This window comes from Echiichthys vipera (genome assembly GCF_963691815.1).
Source record: "Echiichthys vipera genome assembly, chromosome: 7".
NCBI classification, from domain to species: domain Eukaryota; kingdom Metazoa; phylum Chordata; class Actinopteri; order Perciformes; family Trachinidae; genus Echiichthys; species Echiichthys vipera.
Window position 1 is genome coordinate 16,081,192 of NC_139832.1, and position 16,024 is coordinate 16,097,215.

The following is a 16,024-nucleotide window of genomic DNA, read 5'->3' on the forward strand; positions in this document are numbered from 1 at the left end:
GAATATTTTCATCCGACCAAATCTGCAGTAAACACAACGTGAACCTTTCACCACCATTGTTGTTGTTGTTAAATGTCCGCGCATGGTCCGTCCTTCTATTTACATGTCCGAACAGGCGGACATAACGCTACTGCCGTAGGGCTCGTGCTCGTGCGCGTACACGTGCGCACGCTCGTGCTCGTACATGTGCAAACGGCTCCGCTAAAGCCCACCTATTTCAAGCGGGCCGTGGCGGCCCAGCTGGCCCCAGTTGAGCGTGGAGCGGGTGCGCTCACACTACTTAAAGGTACTAGACTTTAGCTGAAAAACCGGTTTTGGCCGCGGCCAAAAGGATAGTGTGATCACGCTCTAAGAGCGGTATGGTAGCTAGAGTTGTTCCAATGAGTTCAGGTATCGGACTCGGTAAGGAAAAAATGGCGCCAGAACATATAAAATATTTTTTATGTTAAGAAATAGTGGAGTAATGATGACCTGAGTAGAGAATGAATCAGTGAGCTTTAACCATAGAACGTATAAAAAATGGACGTAGCATCTCCGTCGAGGCCCGTTCTCTCAACTCGATCCAATCGTACTCACCTCTGGGAGCCACCATCTTGTCAGACTTTGACTCTGCCTCATTTTCTCTTACCAAAAAAGGGCATGTATGTGACGCGAGGGAGAGACGTCCATATGGCTGACGTACTGAATTAGCCACATTGGCCACTACCGCTCAGGACCTAGGCTAACAGCACACGTTACTATATAAACAGGAGTAGGAGTCAATGTTGAGATTTTTTTCCAGGAACAGGAGTCTTGTATTTTTACGTCCCGCGTCTCTAGTGGAAAACACACCGGCTCAAGGAGTGAAGTGCAGGCAGCCAGCATTTATGATCTATGATTTAAACTGATATTCAACACAGCCCATTCACCATGCCCATAGACTGTAAAACACTGACCCTGGTGGCCCGAATTCTCCTGGTGCTCCAGATTAGCATCCAGTGTATGTGCCATCAAAGGTAAGCTATATTGCAAGGCATGGTGCAAGTGCAGCTATTTAATCAGCATAACAAAGCTAACGTTAATGCGGTGTGTTACTAAACCATCTGTTTGTAATGTTGATCAAAGAGCAAACCTCTTGTCACTTATGAAAACACCACCACAAGAATCACCGTTCATGACAACTAGCCTCCGAGGAGAAGTGAGGGCCAGGGGCTAGCTATCAATCAAGAGGCCACGCCACTAATTATTCATAAACTTTAACCTCCAATAAAATAAAAAAGTACCCTAAACAAAAATTTGCCCCCCTCAGCGTTGTCATGGAGATATGACCTATACATACAGACTAGAATGTTTTTTGTACCAGGCCTTAAATAGGTTTAATTATATTGTAAGAACGGCCTGTTTGACATGGGGATCAATGAGAAACTGCTCTATTGTGCAAACTACTCCTACTGGACACTTGGAGAACTGCAGTATTTGGCACTTCCGCATTGGAACAACCAGGAAGTCGGTGTAGCGGGGGCTTGGTTTTAACCAGAGTCTGTTGTTTGTTTTGATAGATGGTCTGGTCAAGCATGCATGTGAAAAATCATTATTCCACGTAATTGGTTTAGAAACATGTGCCAGCCCGAGTACAGCACCATTAAACAAGACATGGTCCTCTGTTCTTTGCTCTTTCCATCCTCACTGACACACACTCTTTCTTCAACCTGCTTTCCCACTTGTCACATGTGTCACCAGGTCACTGCTGTGTGTATGCGTGTGCGTGTGCGTGTGTGTGTGTGTGTGTGAAATACAACAGACGCCTCAGCCAGAGCCTGTGGCTGAAGGAGAAAGCCAGGCCAGACCAGTGACGCACAGCCGAAAATCTCACTGGCAATAAGATTGATTCAACACTAGCTGATTAACACTGCTGCTATGGTTACAGAGGCTTGAGTGACAGGCCTACTCCTCTCTAAGCTTTTTCTGTGGTCCAATACTGCCTGCAGTCAGATAGTAGATGACCAAGTTCAATATTGCTGGTTCGAAGCTGCAGTTTAATAGTTTACTGAGCATGAAGAACAGGTGTTTCTGTAAAACAGCCCACTTTTACTGATATTGCTATCAATTATCTAGAAAAATGTAGGTCACATACTAACAAAAGGGGCTCATTCTGAGATTTGACTTAAATTCACAATTATACCTAGAATTATCTTTAACAAATCACAAAATTATATTAGATTAATTTCCCTTCATAAATATGTGATGAATACCCACAACTTTGAAATTAAACACACCTTTCATATGAAAACGATACATCTAAAGCAGCACTTATACTTCACACATGATAAGACAGTTTATGAATGGGATGAAAGCCTGCATGAATGATGACAGATAAGCCTTGTGGACCCAGCTGAGATTAACAGATAGGGCCTGATATCATCTGGCAGGCAGCAGACTCCTGTCTCTTTAATGTAACACATTTTCTTGTTTTTTGTCCAACCTATTCTTTAATAACATCCATCTTTTATGGTTGTATCCTTTTTTTTCTCCAGAGTGGATCCTGAACGTTTTACAGCTGCAATATTTTAGTTGTTACTTTCTCCCCATAAAAACATATTTAGATATGCTGATAGATAAAAGGCAGCATGATTATCATAGACTCCTGTTTGGCTTGTTACGGAGATAATCGCCCAGGCGTGGGCTCATCTGATGTGAGCCTGAGTCAAGTCACCTGGCGTCCATTTGTAAGCAGAGCATTAGCATCAGAGAGAGCGGCAATTAGCCCGCCCCCCCGCTCATCGTCACACCAGCAGGTCCTGATAGCCTCCTTGGCTGTTAAAAGGGGACAAGAAGCCATGCTGCTATGGGCAGACGACAGGATAGGGTTATCAGAGTTATCAGTGCCCATATCAAAGTGCAAACAGTTCTCAGGAGCCTTTGTAGTAATTTCACACAGCCAGCATGTTAGGTACAGCTGTGTTACAGCACATGCGGAAAACTCTGCAGAAAGTTACAGTGGTTTGTTTGTAACTGTCTTTTTCTGAGTGGAAGGGCTGCATGAAACACAACTTTTTTTTTTTTGTTTAAAAAACTGGTTGAAAAACTACAGAAATTACTAAATTAAAAAATCGGATTAATTAGCTTATTCTTTCAGCTCTAATCATCTTTAAATTATGAAAATCCCCTTAACTATTTTCCTGATATTTTATATTGAAAGAAGCTAGTTTTAAGATATAGATATAGTTTGTAAGGATATGGAACAGATCAAATCGTCACATTTGAGAAGCTAATACCAGGTAAGGTTTGGAATTTCAGCTTGATGAATGATTGATTATTAGCAAAGCTGTTGTTGATTAAATCATTGTCTACAAATATTTTATGAATGTCTGCAAATGAATAAAAATAAACTGTGGGAAAACTTTTTTCAATCGTGCTTCTTTTTCTTTCCTGCGTGTGAGCGCTGAGAAACTCACAAAGGTTTGAAATGTGATCATTTCATTAAGGAGGAACTTATTTTTAGCCGTTGGACATTGATCTACTTCAAATCCCTGATTAGCAAAACCTACTGAGCCGAGGGAGAGCGGGCCTGGGGCTTTCTAAATTCAGCTAATTAAAAAACCAAACACTCCTGGATTTAACATGGTTTTTCATTAAACCAGGGAGAACTTAATTATGAGCACCTCAGCACTTCTCAAATATGTGAAGCTATGCTGACTGTAATAACATTTGGATGAAAGTGTGTGTGCATGTGTGCGTGCGTGCGTGCGTGTGTGTGTCTGCTTCCAAATAAAGACCAGACAAGTGTTCAGACAGCTCTAGCAAATCCTGCCAAGAGTAACGGGAAAAAAGGCAAAATTTGTCCCTCACCTGTTTCAGGCATTAATACTTGAGATGACGACCCAGATATGTAGTGTAGGGTATTACTGTATAACTCAATCAAACAGGTTCTCAGCCAGCTGGTTCAGTGGCTGCAGTGGGCTCTCTGCTACCACAGATTCAGACTGAGATAGAGAGTCGCGGAATGGAGGCGGCCAAACTTGCAAGCAGCAGCATTTGTCTTGTGGGACAACTGCATGCCGGTGCCAGAGTTCTTGAGTTAATGCAGCAAAGAAAAGAGGAAGAGTTGTGTATTCATGGCTATCTATAGAAAGGAGCGGTGCCTGTGACATAGCAGCTGCTCCCCGGAGAGCAGTGACACATTAACCTTCAACCAGCTGTCTTGGCCAGCCGCTTAAACATGAGCTCACACACACACACACACAGTCAGAGAACACACACTTGTATAAGCAAAACCCTGTACAAGGAATTAAAATCTCCCAATACGTCTATGAAGTTTGGTATGAGCCCATTCTGTATGAGTGCATTTTTAAAAGTAGATTAAGAATCTCCGGCACAAACACACTCATTGATGCGTACACTCCCACACATACTGTGCATACTCAGCCACACACCCATACACATACTGGACCATCATCTGATCTGCACTGGGACTCCAGGGATCAGCACCGCGTGGCTACAGCTGTTTCTCAGCAGGTCAGGTTACTCTGCCACCACCATCCCCAAGGCCTTCACCAAGGGAACGACCCCACGTCAAACCAACACACACAGGTACACTGTCCCCCAACAGCTCTCTGTCCTCCTGCAGTAACACGGCTCTATGTGAGGTATTTAAGTCCAAATGATACACGTATTTCAAGGAAAGATGCGTTTCTTGCGGCTGTCAAACTTAAACCTGCTCATGTGAAATAAGGGAAATTGCCTGGACAGCTCTTTTATTCAGAAAAACAGTATAAATAATATATATAAAGCAATATATATAATAAAGTGACATGGAGGACTGAGTATTGAATCTGTGTGTGTTTTTTTTGGTACTGACCACAATGTTTCTGAAGTGCAAGTATCAAGACTGTCAACGTTTGCATCTTTGCCTGTTTTTTGATCAGAGTGTTTCAGACTAATCTTATCACATCCGATTTTTGACTGCATTTATATGAGAAAAGTTCTACGCAACATTTAATATTTGAGAAGTTTGGAAAGGAAGATCTGCCTCTTGATACAGTATTTCAGAAATGATTGTTTTGGTGTCTCTGTTGAAACTATTGACACTCTCTATGTCTATTGTCTATCAAAGGACAAAACCAAGGCAGATAGAAAAAAGTTTATTTTCTAATATAAATAGGCAGGGTGATAATTCAATGTCACCTACTATCGGCCGAATCAAATCACAATGATCTTATGTTACGATAAGAACTGATTAGTTGATGAATCGATTAGTCGATCAACCCAAAATTAATCAGAAATTGTTTCGATAATCTCTTTTGTGATCATTTGCTGGTTTTCTCAGTCGTAGGTGAATCAAATGAGTATTTAAAAATACTTAATTAATCAACGATCGAGAAAATAGTCAGCAAATTAACTGATGATGAAAATACCCATTAGTTGCAGCCCTAATGTTTTTGACATACATATGTTTCTATGTTGCATGCTATAATTAAAGACTAGCAAAAGTTGTATTTCATACATGTATAAAGAGTTTGGTCCCAACAGTGGCACATAATTACATAAGACATAACATTTGCCTAGAGTCAGTAGACTTAGAATAATGCTGTTAACAACACAAGAACAATAAATGTGGCAATAAATATGTAACCACAGAGGCTCCTGGGTGTTTTCACACCAAATGAACTTCCTTGTCAGTTTGCCATGACCATCCCTCCCCCTTTTTCATAACAATGATGTCTTCCTTTAAGGACATCCTGCTAACTCTCACCCCCACACACACACAACCTACAGCTCACTGCCACACATGTTTAACCCTCGGTAGGAAGAAGACATTAGGTGCAGGAATTCATTGAAAGCTGCTTCTTGAGGGTGAGATTTTCCTCAAACTGGTTCCCATGCAGGCTGCTGTCTGGAGCTCCTGGCCTACACACAAACAGCTGAGACGGATTAAAGCTGTTAATACTGACGGTGTGTTGGAGATCAGAGGCTGGTACAGTTTGCACGGTGCACCAGAAAGACAGGACATCTTTAAAAATGTAAAGTGCACTAAAGCCAAACGACAAAACCCCTTAAAATCTAGTGACAACTGTTTGTGTCGCTGTGTATTTAACAACAGAAGCCGACACAAATGTTTACCCGTGAGGACAAACACGGTGAAGCATTAACCACTCTGAACTTACTCACCATTCATTTATGCTGCGTGTTTGCTCGCCTCACGGCTTGTTTTTAGTTTAGAAATGCGGCCATTCACCGGTGAATGCATCAAACTGAAAACACACACAGAGGGCTGCGAAGTAAACACTGTTAAACCCGTTTTTGTGTCAACGCGGGGCGGTGTGAACGCGTCTTGTTAACCTGCGGTTCAACCGTCGGTAAATTCACAGAAACGACCCCGAAAATACGAGCGACTCTCACCAGAAACGATGAGTCCGACCGGGGTCCCCGACCTCGGAGCTTCTTCTCAGGCCGGATGCCGTCTTTCCCTCCGAGCGTGAAAAAAAACAACCTTCTTCTTCTTTGTGGTTTCGGTGCGGAGGTAGCTACTTTGTTGATTTTCGGTGTCGCTTATATCCGCGGGGTTGTATCGTCCTCCAGCAGCATGTCGGCTTGGTTTGTTTTTTTGTATTTTCTTGTTTAGGTTTTAAAGTTTCGCCCCCGGTAGAGGGTAGGAAGCGCTGTTGTTGTTGGGGTTTTCAACCATGGCAGTGTGAGAGAGACGATGGTGATTACTGGCTGATCTGAGTGTCCTCTGCCTGCTGACGCTGCCTGCCACCACACAGCCGTGTCACCGACATGACCGCGGGGAAACAGCGCCACCCGACGGCTGGTGCTGGGCACAGCAGGGGCAGCGTCAGTGCGACCCCACAGCGGCCCCTAGTGGATCCCTCCTCTTCCTTCATCTCGTTGTCAGTGTTTTTAAGGCAAGTGGTGTACAGTATATCCAGCATGTAGTGAAAGCGAGCCTGTACGTTTGACTAAAGAAACAGGCCCATGATATTCTTGAGAGCACTGGTACTCAGACTCTCTCTGGCCGAAATGGGTTTTCTCAGGAGGGTGGCTGGAGTCTCCCTTAGAGATAGGGTGAGAAGTTCAGCCATCCGTGAGGAACTCGGAGTAGAGCCGCTGCTCCTTTGCGTTGAAAGGAACCTGTTGAGGTGGTTCGGGCATCTAGTAAGGATGCCCCCTGGGTGCCTCCCTAGGGAGGTGTTCCAGGCACGTCCAGCTGGGAGGAGGTCTCGTGGAAGACCCAGGACTAGGTGGAGAGATTATATCTCCACACTGGCCTTGAAACGCCTCAGGATCCCCCAGTTAGAGCTGGTTAATGTGGCCCGGGAAAGGGAAGTTTGGGGTCCCCTGCTAAAGCTGCTGCCCCCGCGACCCGACCCTGGATAAGCGGATGAAGATGAGATGAGATGAGATGACTAAATTTATATTGATGTTTTCTTTATGTTGTTACTATAGCAGTTAGATAATTTATGTTTTGTCACTTACCATTTGTGTCTTACACTTTACTAATTATGTCTTGTCTTTGTCTTGTCAAGTCTACGCATGGGAGAGGGAGAAACGAAACATCTCTTGTTCATGTGAAGAATTGACATAAAGCTGACTTTGACTTTGACTTTGATAATACTAAGAAAATACTTTTAAGAGCCTTGAGATGTAATTTAAAAGAAGTTTAGCATTTCCCGTCATATTTTTGCTTCAATATCAGGCTGTTGTATAGTCATGTTTATGAGTCACGAGCTAAGCTGTGATGGTAGGATAGTGAGCAGAGGTAAAATGATGGTTTGAAAACACTGACATGTCAGTTCTGATGCTACCCTTCCTACAGCGTGGCTGTGGATGAAGACCGTCAACAATAAATAATCTCCTGATTAGGAATAAACCTTCCTCTCTGTAGCTGAATAGTGTGTAGTAGTGTACGCTGCTGTATTTAAACATTGGTCACAGTGGTGGTACTTGAGGGAGCCTGATATTTACTGAGGTGGTACATCGTGTACAAAGTTTGAGAACCACTGCTTTAGAAAATATATAGATAAGTTTATCAAGTCTACCCTTCATCTCGTTGTACCTGTGCAATGACAATAAAGATGTTCTATCCTATTCTTGAGTATTTCTAGTTCATGCTTTTTTTTTATACTTCTACTCTTCTACATTTCAAACACAATTTAATTCAGTTCAGTATTTTTACAGTGCCAAATCATAAAAAAAAGTGATCTCAAGACACATAGAGTAAGTCTAGACCACACTCTATGACTTATTCATGATTTACAGACACCCAACAAGTCCCCCATGAGCAGGAACAATCTTTAAAATAATAATAATTATTATTATTATAGTTATTATATACAGTATTAATCGGGCAATCCTGTGCACACAGTGGTGATAAAAACCTTCCAAATATAACTGCCAAATATTGTTCTTTTTACTTGATTTATTTGATATATTTAGTCACATTGCAGATTCAGATTAATAATAAAAATGTAATAAAAAAATGCATTATGATGTATTTTTATGGATAAAAACGGGACTGCTACCCAGCATTATTAAAGTATCAACAATTAGTATATATATTCTAATAATCTAATATACGATATTTTAAAATGGGTCATTCTGTGGCCTACTCATACTTTATTTTTCTTTACTTTAAGTATAATTTGATACTAGTACTTTTGTACTTTTACTAAAAAATTTGAATGCAGAACTTTTACTTGTAACAGAGTATTTCTACACTTCATTTCTACTTTTTACTTCTTCCACCACTGTCTTTTTACTCAAGTAAAAGCAATAACACAGTGTAGAATAACTTTGTTGCAAGTAAAGTCATACATTCAACACTTAAGTAAACGTATCATCAAAATCAGTGATATAAAGAAACTCAAGGACTTATACTCTACATTTTTTGGCATTTGTCTTGTACTTTACTAGTGTTTCCATTATATGCTACTTTATACTTCTACTCCACTATAATTCAGTGGCAAATACTGTAACTATTTTTTTTACTCCACTGACAACAAAAACACCATGAAGCTTTTCCCTAAATTCAAAACTCACAGACTCCATCTGCGTCCCTCACTTACCTGAACAAACTAACAACACATATTCTGAAATCCTGCCTTTAATTTCCCAGAGCAACAATACCTCCACCTTGGATTTCCCCACAAAACAATTTAAACATTCAGTCTTTTCCTGGGGCATAGCCAGAAATCAGGTGGGAGAAATAAAAAACCTCTAGCATAAGGAAGGCATACTGTCCTGCACGTCTTTATACAAGAAGCAGAGAGAGCGGCCTGGTGGAGGGGCCTCTTACGACCCTGCTCCAGCTTTGGGCCCTGGTTTGTTTTCTGTCACTTTTTTTTACTCCAGAAATGTCAGTGTGTCTGTGTTTTTGTTATGTGTCACCCATTTTTGGTTTGTTTTTAGTTTGACTAAAGAAGCAGGCCCATGATTCTTTAGAAAACAAATAAGTTTATCAAGTCTATCCTCAGCGCCTTCCTGTCACATGGAAACCCTCCCAGCTGTTTGCTGGATTCAGCCTTTTATCAGATCTGCACCGTCACTCCCTCTCTCTCCTCTGACAAGCAGTCACTATTCCTTCAGGCTCCAACCCCACCTCTCACACACTCACCTCTCCCTCCTGGTCTGTCACATTACTGGTATCTCTCAACAAATTCAGGCACCGAGCTGAAGATGTCCTGGACGTATGCGACCCTGCTGGCTCTCCTTGCTGTGCTTCTGGCACTTTCCTGTGAGTCTGATGTACGAGGATTCATGTGATAATAGCTGTTTTTGTTCTTTGTATTTAATGCAAGGGTCAGTAAGCTATGTTTTAATTTAGAGCCTTCATGTTTTGACCCAGTGTCTCCAGAGGCTGACTCTGCAGCAGTGACCAGCAGGACTAAAGATCCAAAAGGTGAGGAGCTGCATCAGCTGTGTCTTTTCTACATCATTTCTTCTTTATACTTTTATGTTGTGAGCTGAACCTCCTCCTGCTCCCAACTGCAGGTCAGCTGAAGAAGATCTTCATGAAGGAGGCAGATGCCTCAAATTTCTTCAGAAGACGCAGCAGACGAGGTGTAAAGTCTCAGGATGAGATTAACGGTGAGTTCACTCTGGGTTTGACTGCGACAGTGAATTCTGGTCAGCCGTGGCAGTGTGTGTTTGTTGTTGTGTGTTTGTGGTCATTGTTGGCATCTGTGTCTTATTATACAAAGCACTATGGCAGCAGGGCACTAATTTCATCATGCTATGATGGAAGTTATTATGTGGCATCCAAATTGGTGATAATATTGATAATGAGTCATTGCAAAACCATCTGTCCTTAAAAGTAATTTATTCCAATATTCAGCAAACCAAAGAAATCCTGCACCCTTGTTTTTGATCCAACATACCTGTATTCAAAACTCTACAATGTGCTAAAAAATGAAACCGATTCTGCCAAAGAGCTGCGATGAATCCAGTGAATTTTTACAAACTTTAGGAATTTCCTAGAAATTGGTGTAACTCTCTCAAAAAAAGACTGCACGAGCATCAACATTATTACATTTGAGACCAGAAAAGTTTATTTGATCTGAATGAAACATTAAATGCCTCTTAAAAGAAACATTCTTTACACAACTTGAAAAAGTATAGATGCCACACAAACACATCACCAGGAAATAAAAAACGATGCTAATCTGCTTTACAAAACAAAGCATTGTTCATATAAACAAGGTGAACAAAGTTTGTTAACCATCAGAGTGTGTGTGTGTGTGTGTGTGTGTGTGTGTGTGTGTGTGTGTGTGTGTGTGTGTGTGTGTGTGTGTGTGTGTGTGTGTGTGTGTGTGTGTGTGTGTGTGTGTGTGTGTGTGTGTGTGTGTGTGTGTGTGTGTGTGTGTGTGTGAAATGCACTATGTTGTAATGGAAACAGTTGAGATAGTAAAGTATAACTAGACTGGCATATTTCCTTCTCTTGTTTCAAGAAAATGATATTTTAATAATATGTACTTTTTTGGGACAGTGATGATGAAATCACACTTGTAACAGTTTTTTTTTGTAGTTTGAATGGACAGTGAGAGAAGAACATGTTAATGACAGTCTGGATGTTTTTATGGCAGCCAGCAGCTGTTGACTGTTTTGTGACCCTGGCCCGACCTCAGACCTTTCTGGTCACACAGCAGCTCTGCCTCCTCTGCAGCAGGAGCCACAGGGCAGCATGGAGCTCTCTCTCTCACGCACACACACACACACACACACACACACACGTTTCACAAATAATTCAGTGAATATTCTCCTTCCAAGTGTTGGGAAAATTCACATGCTGTACAATGTTTGACATTCATGAGTGATTTAATAGCCCTGTTATGTACAGTTTTGCCAACAGGAAGGTGAGAGCACACACTGAGACCGCTGCTCTGAATTGGAGTTGTGTAACATGCCGTGGGTCTGTGTGTGTGTGTGTGTGTGTGTGTGTGTGTGTGTGTGTGATTGCGTGCGTGCGTGCGTGCGTGCGTGCGTGCATGCGTGTGTGTGTGTGTGTGTGTGTGTGTGTGTGTGTGTGTGTGTGTGTGTGTGTGTGTGTGTGTGTGTGTGTTAAAACAAAAAGACACTTTGTGCAGCTTAAAGTAAAAGCAGGGATAAAGTGAACACAAAGCAGTAAACACAGTGCAAAGACTGAGATGGACTGAGAGTGAGTGAGTGGGTGAGTGGCTGGGAGTTGAATGTGGAATGTGCCGACACACAGGCAGAAAGGGGTCAGAGAAAAACCAAGTTACAAAAGTGAGCCAAATAAATTGTGCTCACTTTGAAGAGCCTCTCCTGCTGCATGATGACATAAAGGCATAACATCTCGCTTGCAGGCGGATTAAATTTGCAGAGGAAAATATTTGATAAATGTATCACGTGTTTCTGTAGGTGGATAAAGTGAATTTGAAGCAAAGACAGACATCAGACTCAAAACGATTGCTGCTCTTTCAGGTCAGGCCAGGTCTGCTGTGTGTCAGTTGAAGAAAATGATGGATAAAAAGTGCTGCTGTGTCGAAGGAGATAAAGTAAAAACAGGCAGTAGTCATGGGTGGACTACTGAAAGGGCCTATCTGGCACAGGCCCAGGGGCCCAGAGTGTCAGGGGCCCTGACACACAAATTATTGCTGAAAAAAACATGCAACGATCCAAAATGACCACAAAGACATGCCACATGAATGAAAATAGACAGAAAGATACAAAATAACCCCCAAAAAATGCAAAACAATCACAAAATGACCACAAAGAGACACACAATGATTACAAACAACCCTAACTTACTGCAAAACAATACAAAATGACAACATAAAGTGTCTAAAAGTCGATGCAAAATGACTACAGGTAGACCCAAAATAATCACAAGTAGAACCAAAATTACTCCAAGGGGATGCAAAATTACCAGAAAAAGATGTAAAACAATATTAAAATGAGTTAGAAAATGTATGCAAAACTACTCCAAAGGGATGCAAAATTATTACAAGTAGACTCTTTTGCTGTGTGTCCATTAAACACTTTCGGTATAATACTTTTAGAACCGTATGTAACCCGTATGGACATGAACCTAAATACTAGGTCTGTTTTGCGTCTCCACCGCAGACACTACTCTTAAATGTAGGCTGGGTTATTTCCGGATGGTTACAAGTCCACTGTCTCATAAAATGTTCATGGTAGTAGTTGTCCTGAAATGTTTTAATCTGCAAATGCCTGAATACTGACCTGAAGTGCATCTGTTAATGTTATAATCATTAAACTCTGTAATATGAAACTAAGTGGCTTGGATTCCCAGCGTGAGTTCCAGCTCTGACTGCATGCACAGACCCGTACTGGGAATCCTGCTGAAAGGTCAAAGGTTGTGACCTGACATTTGAAAGGTTAGCATGGCTATCCCAAACCTTTCTTATTCAGTTAATGGCTCTATCTAATGTTGCGGTCAGCGAGTGACTTTCACTAACATGACAGACGAGTTCTTAAACGCGCTCGGGGCTTCTTCGTATGTCCAATCCTGCTTCTCAGGGGGTCACATGCAGGTCACTCCTCTGTATCTATATTACTGTAGTAGCTTCGAAACAGGATCCAAACCAAGGATCACTACTAAAGAGACTGTGTGTTGAAGATTACCCACTTGATTTAATATGATTTGACTCCACTTGATCCATTTTTCACAAGTTGAAATAAAAGATATAAGACTTTTTCCATGCACACAGAAGCTTCACAAATGTGTTTAAATCTGTTTAGTACGAACTTCTCCTTTAATTGTTTTTGCTTTCTACCCACATACATATTTCTTCAGTAAAAAAGGTGAGATATTACTCATTAGACTTCTCTCTGTCACTTGGGGGTCTAAGTGTGAGCTTCTGTGAATCACAGCTTCACCACCACAAATACTAACCTTATGAAGTTCCCGGAAAGCAGCTTTTGTTCAGACACGATGATTCAGTTCTGTGATATTTTTTGAGGTTGTAGTTTTTGTGATGTTTAACAGTCATTGTGTAGAGTGTGTGCGTGTGCGTGTGCGTGTGCGTGTGCGTGTGCGTGTGCGTGTGCGTGCGTGTGTGTGTGTACTTGTAGGCTGATGCCAGACTATGCCATGCCCTTCTCGTAGAGCATATTCAGAGTTGTGATATTTTGTTGAAACATTAGCTGCACTTAAGGCATCCTGAGTCTGTTGAAGTATGTTAGGCCTAAAATCATCCCCAGGGTGCAGAACCAGACCTTTTCAAGGGCTTCCATTCAGGAAATTAGCTCCAGGAAAATCGCCCTTGGCCTGTTTAAGGTTTTCATTTAGCTTAGTTTCACAGGGTGGATGAGATGAATACCCAACAAAAGTTAGATGACTGCAATAGTGTCCAAAAACTTGCTCAACCAGCTTGCTCACTTGAGATTTCCATTAGGTGAATATTAGAATACATAATACGTTTTCTGACGGTGAATAGTTGTCAATGTGATAAATCTAATGTTATTTCATAGTATATTTGTTTAATAAATATTATATCAGCATGATTATTGGTGCATTTTTTTAGATACTGATTTGTTAAAATAGTTCAAAGCCAGTTACTTTCTTTTGTGTACAGTTTATGTGTCTAATGTTCAGTCTGCTTCATTTGCAAATCCTCCTCCAGGGAAAATCTGACATTAACCAACTGAGTCTATGATGTTTTTCATTTCACACTCGGTTAATTCATCCTCCTCCTCTGTGCTTGCAGCTGAGCAGAGGCAGATTCTGGCCGCAGATGAACGAAAGAGAGAGTTTCACGAGGAGAAGAGGAACGAGTTTGAGAACTACGCTGAAGAGGACAATGATGGTATTTCGGACGGAGCTGAGAGGGATGAGTTCATTCACTCCACCACCTCATTCATCCACTAAAATTCTCATAATCTTTCCCAGAACAAGACGAGAGGACCAGAGAGAGCACCGAGCAGTGGAGGGAGTTTCACTACGATGGGATGCATCCTCCCCAAGAGTACAACCGTCAGTCCACCTAAGACCAGGGGCAGAGAGAGGAGAGAGACGATGCTGTAAGATCTTTAACTTCACAACAAGGCCTTTCTCCTCTGACCTTGACAGTTATATAGTAGACATATCAGTTACAGAATGAGCTTCTCTGCTTCTTTTCAAACTTATGTTGTTGATAGTCTTTATTTCCTCACTGATGGGCTCCCACAGACCAAACTGCTGGATGTGGAAGAGTTACAGTAATAATTGCACATTTTTTCAAATTTCTTTCAGCATTTTTTTTCTTTTCTTTTGAACTTAATTACTGAATTTTTGAGTTAAAACCAAATATACAGGTATTGAAGTGCCTTTCTCTTTGCCACAAACTGGGCTTATACATGTATCGAGGTTGACACAGGAGAGAAATAACTATAAAACATTATTACACATAAAAGGGAGATAGTTTATGGTTTATATGTAATGGGATGTGAATGAACAGTAGGTTAAATCCCTTAAACTGCAACTAGAGATTATTGTCATTATTGATTAATCTACAGATTACTTTTGCAATGAATCAATTATTCATTGGATTGACAAAATATCAGAAAACAGTGGGAAATCCCATAATCCCAAAAACCCGAGCTTACTTATTATAGTGGACTAAGAAAACCAACAATTACAATTGAGAAATTCTAACCATTGGATGTTTGGCAGATGTTCTTATAAAATAACTTAGAAATGCACAGTTTGTTATCCTAAATAATGACGTTACTTTAATTTGGGGTCAATAAGAGGTCTGTCAACACCAGTCACAAACGTAAAGCATCTGAAAATGTATTGTACTCAAGAGCTGGGGTTTCTGAAACCCCAAACAGAAGTAAAACATTTTATATAGCAGGGTTTGTTTTTTTAGCTGCAGTAAGGCCTGGGTTAAATAGATGTGCAATGATTTTACACTACAATGCCAAAGAAGAATACATGTCAATAAACTGTATTTGCTTGTTTGCTTTATTTACTTTTACCATGTATGTATTTACTCACTTGGATGACTTTAGTACGCTACGGAAGCCCAGAGAGTGAGGGATATGGTGATCCAAGTCTGATCTAAATTGTTTTACTTCCTGTGTTCATGACTTAAAGTCAGGCGAGGAAAGAAAAGGTTGTGCCAAGATTATCTTTCTACGTTTTTTATAAATAATTTAATCTGTGAAAACAGGTAAAAAGACAGTGTTCGTTGTTGTAATACTCATTTTGATCACAAGAGGCGGAAGTGCACTACTATCCCAAGTTCTAATAAAGAGCCTAGCTTGCTAACACACAATGTGCCTTGTATTTAGAGTACATGTAGAATTTAAAATTCACTTTGGAAGAAACCATCAATGCTTTTAGTCGGATTTAAAATAATAGTATAGAATATTTTTCTCATTTGCCTCTAAGGGCTTAAAAACCTTAAATACTAGCATACCAGTGGTCATTTAAAAACCTTTATGCCTTTTTACTGTAAGACATGTGCATAAACTAACCTGATATTTACTCCCTCTCAAAGAAGCAACAACTCATGCAAACAAGCCTTAATTTTTTTAATACATGAAACTCTACAATGCCAAAGCACTTATCTGCAACAAT

General features: G+C 40.9%; 2 protein-coding genes across 2 annotated transcripts in view; one reads left to right on the forward strand and one right to left on the reverse strand.

The window, feature by feature from the left end:
• Positions 1 to 6,658, reverse strand: part of LOC310949293 (cyclin-dependent kinase 17-like) — a 33,286-nt gene extending 26,628 nt beyond the window's left edge. Inside the window, exon 1 of the mRNA XM_083916689.1 lies at positions 6,379 to 6,658. The gene's annotated coding sequence lies outside the window, so the exon portion shown is untranslated. The remainder of the gene's footprint in view (positions 1 to 6,378) is intronic.
• A 2,955-nt stretch (positions 6,659 to 9,613) lies between these two features.
• Positions 9,614 to 16,013, forward strand: ucmab (upper zone of growth plate and cartilage matrix associated b). Its single transcript, XM_083916000.1, has 5 exons — positions 9,614 to 9,712; positions 9,824 to 9,877; positions 9,970 to 10,065; positions 14,169 to 14,267; positions 14,351 to 16,013. Exons 1-5 carry the CDS (start codon positions 9,655 to 9,657, stop codon positions 14,446 to 14,448), a joined length of 405 nt encoding a protein of 134 aa, XP_083772126.1. The 5' UTR covers positions 9,614 to 9,654; the 3' UTR covers positions 14,449 to 16,013.
• The last annotated feature ends 11 nt before the right edge of the window (positions 16,014 to 16,024 follow it).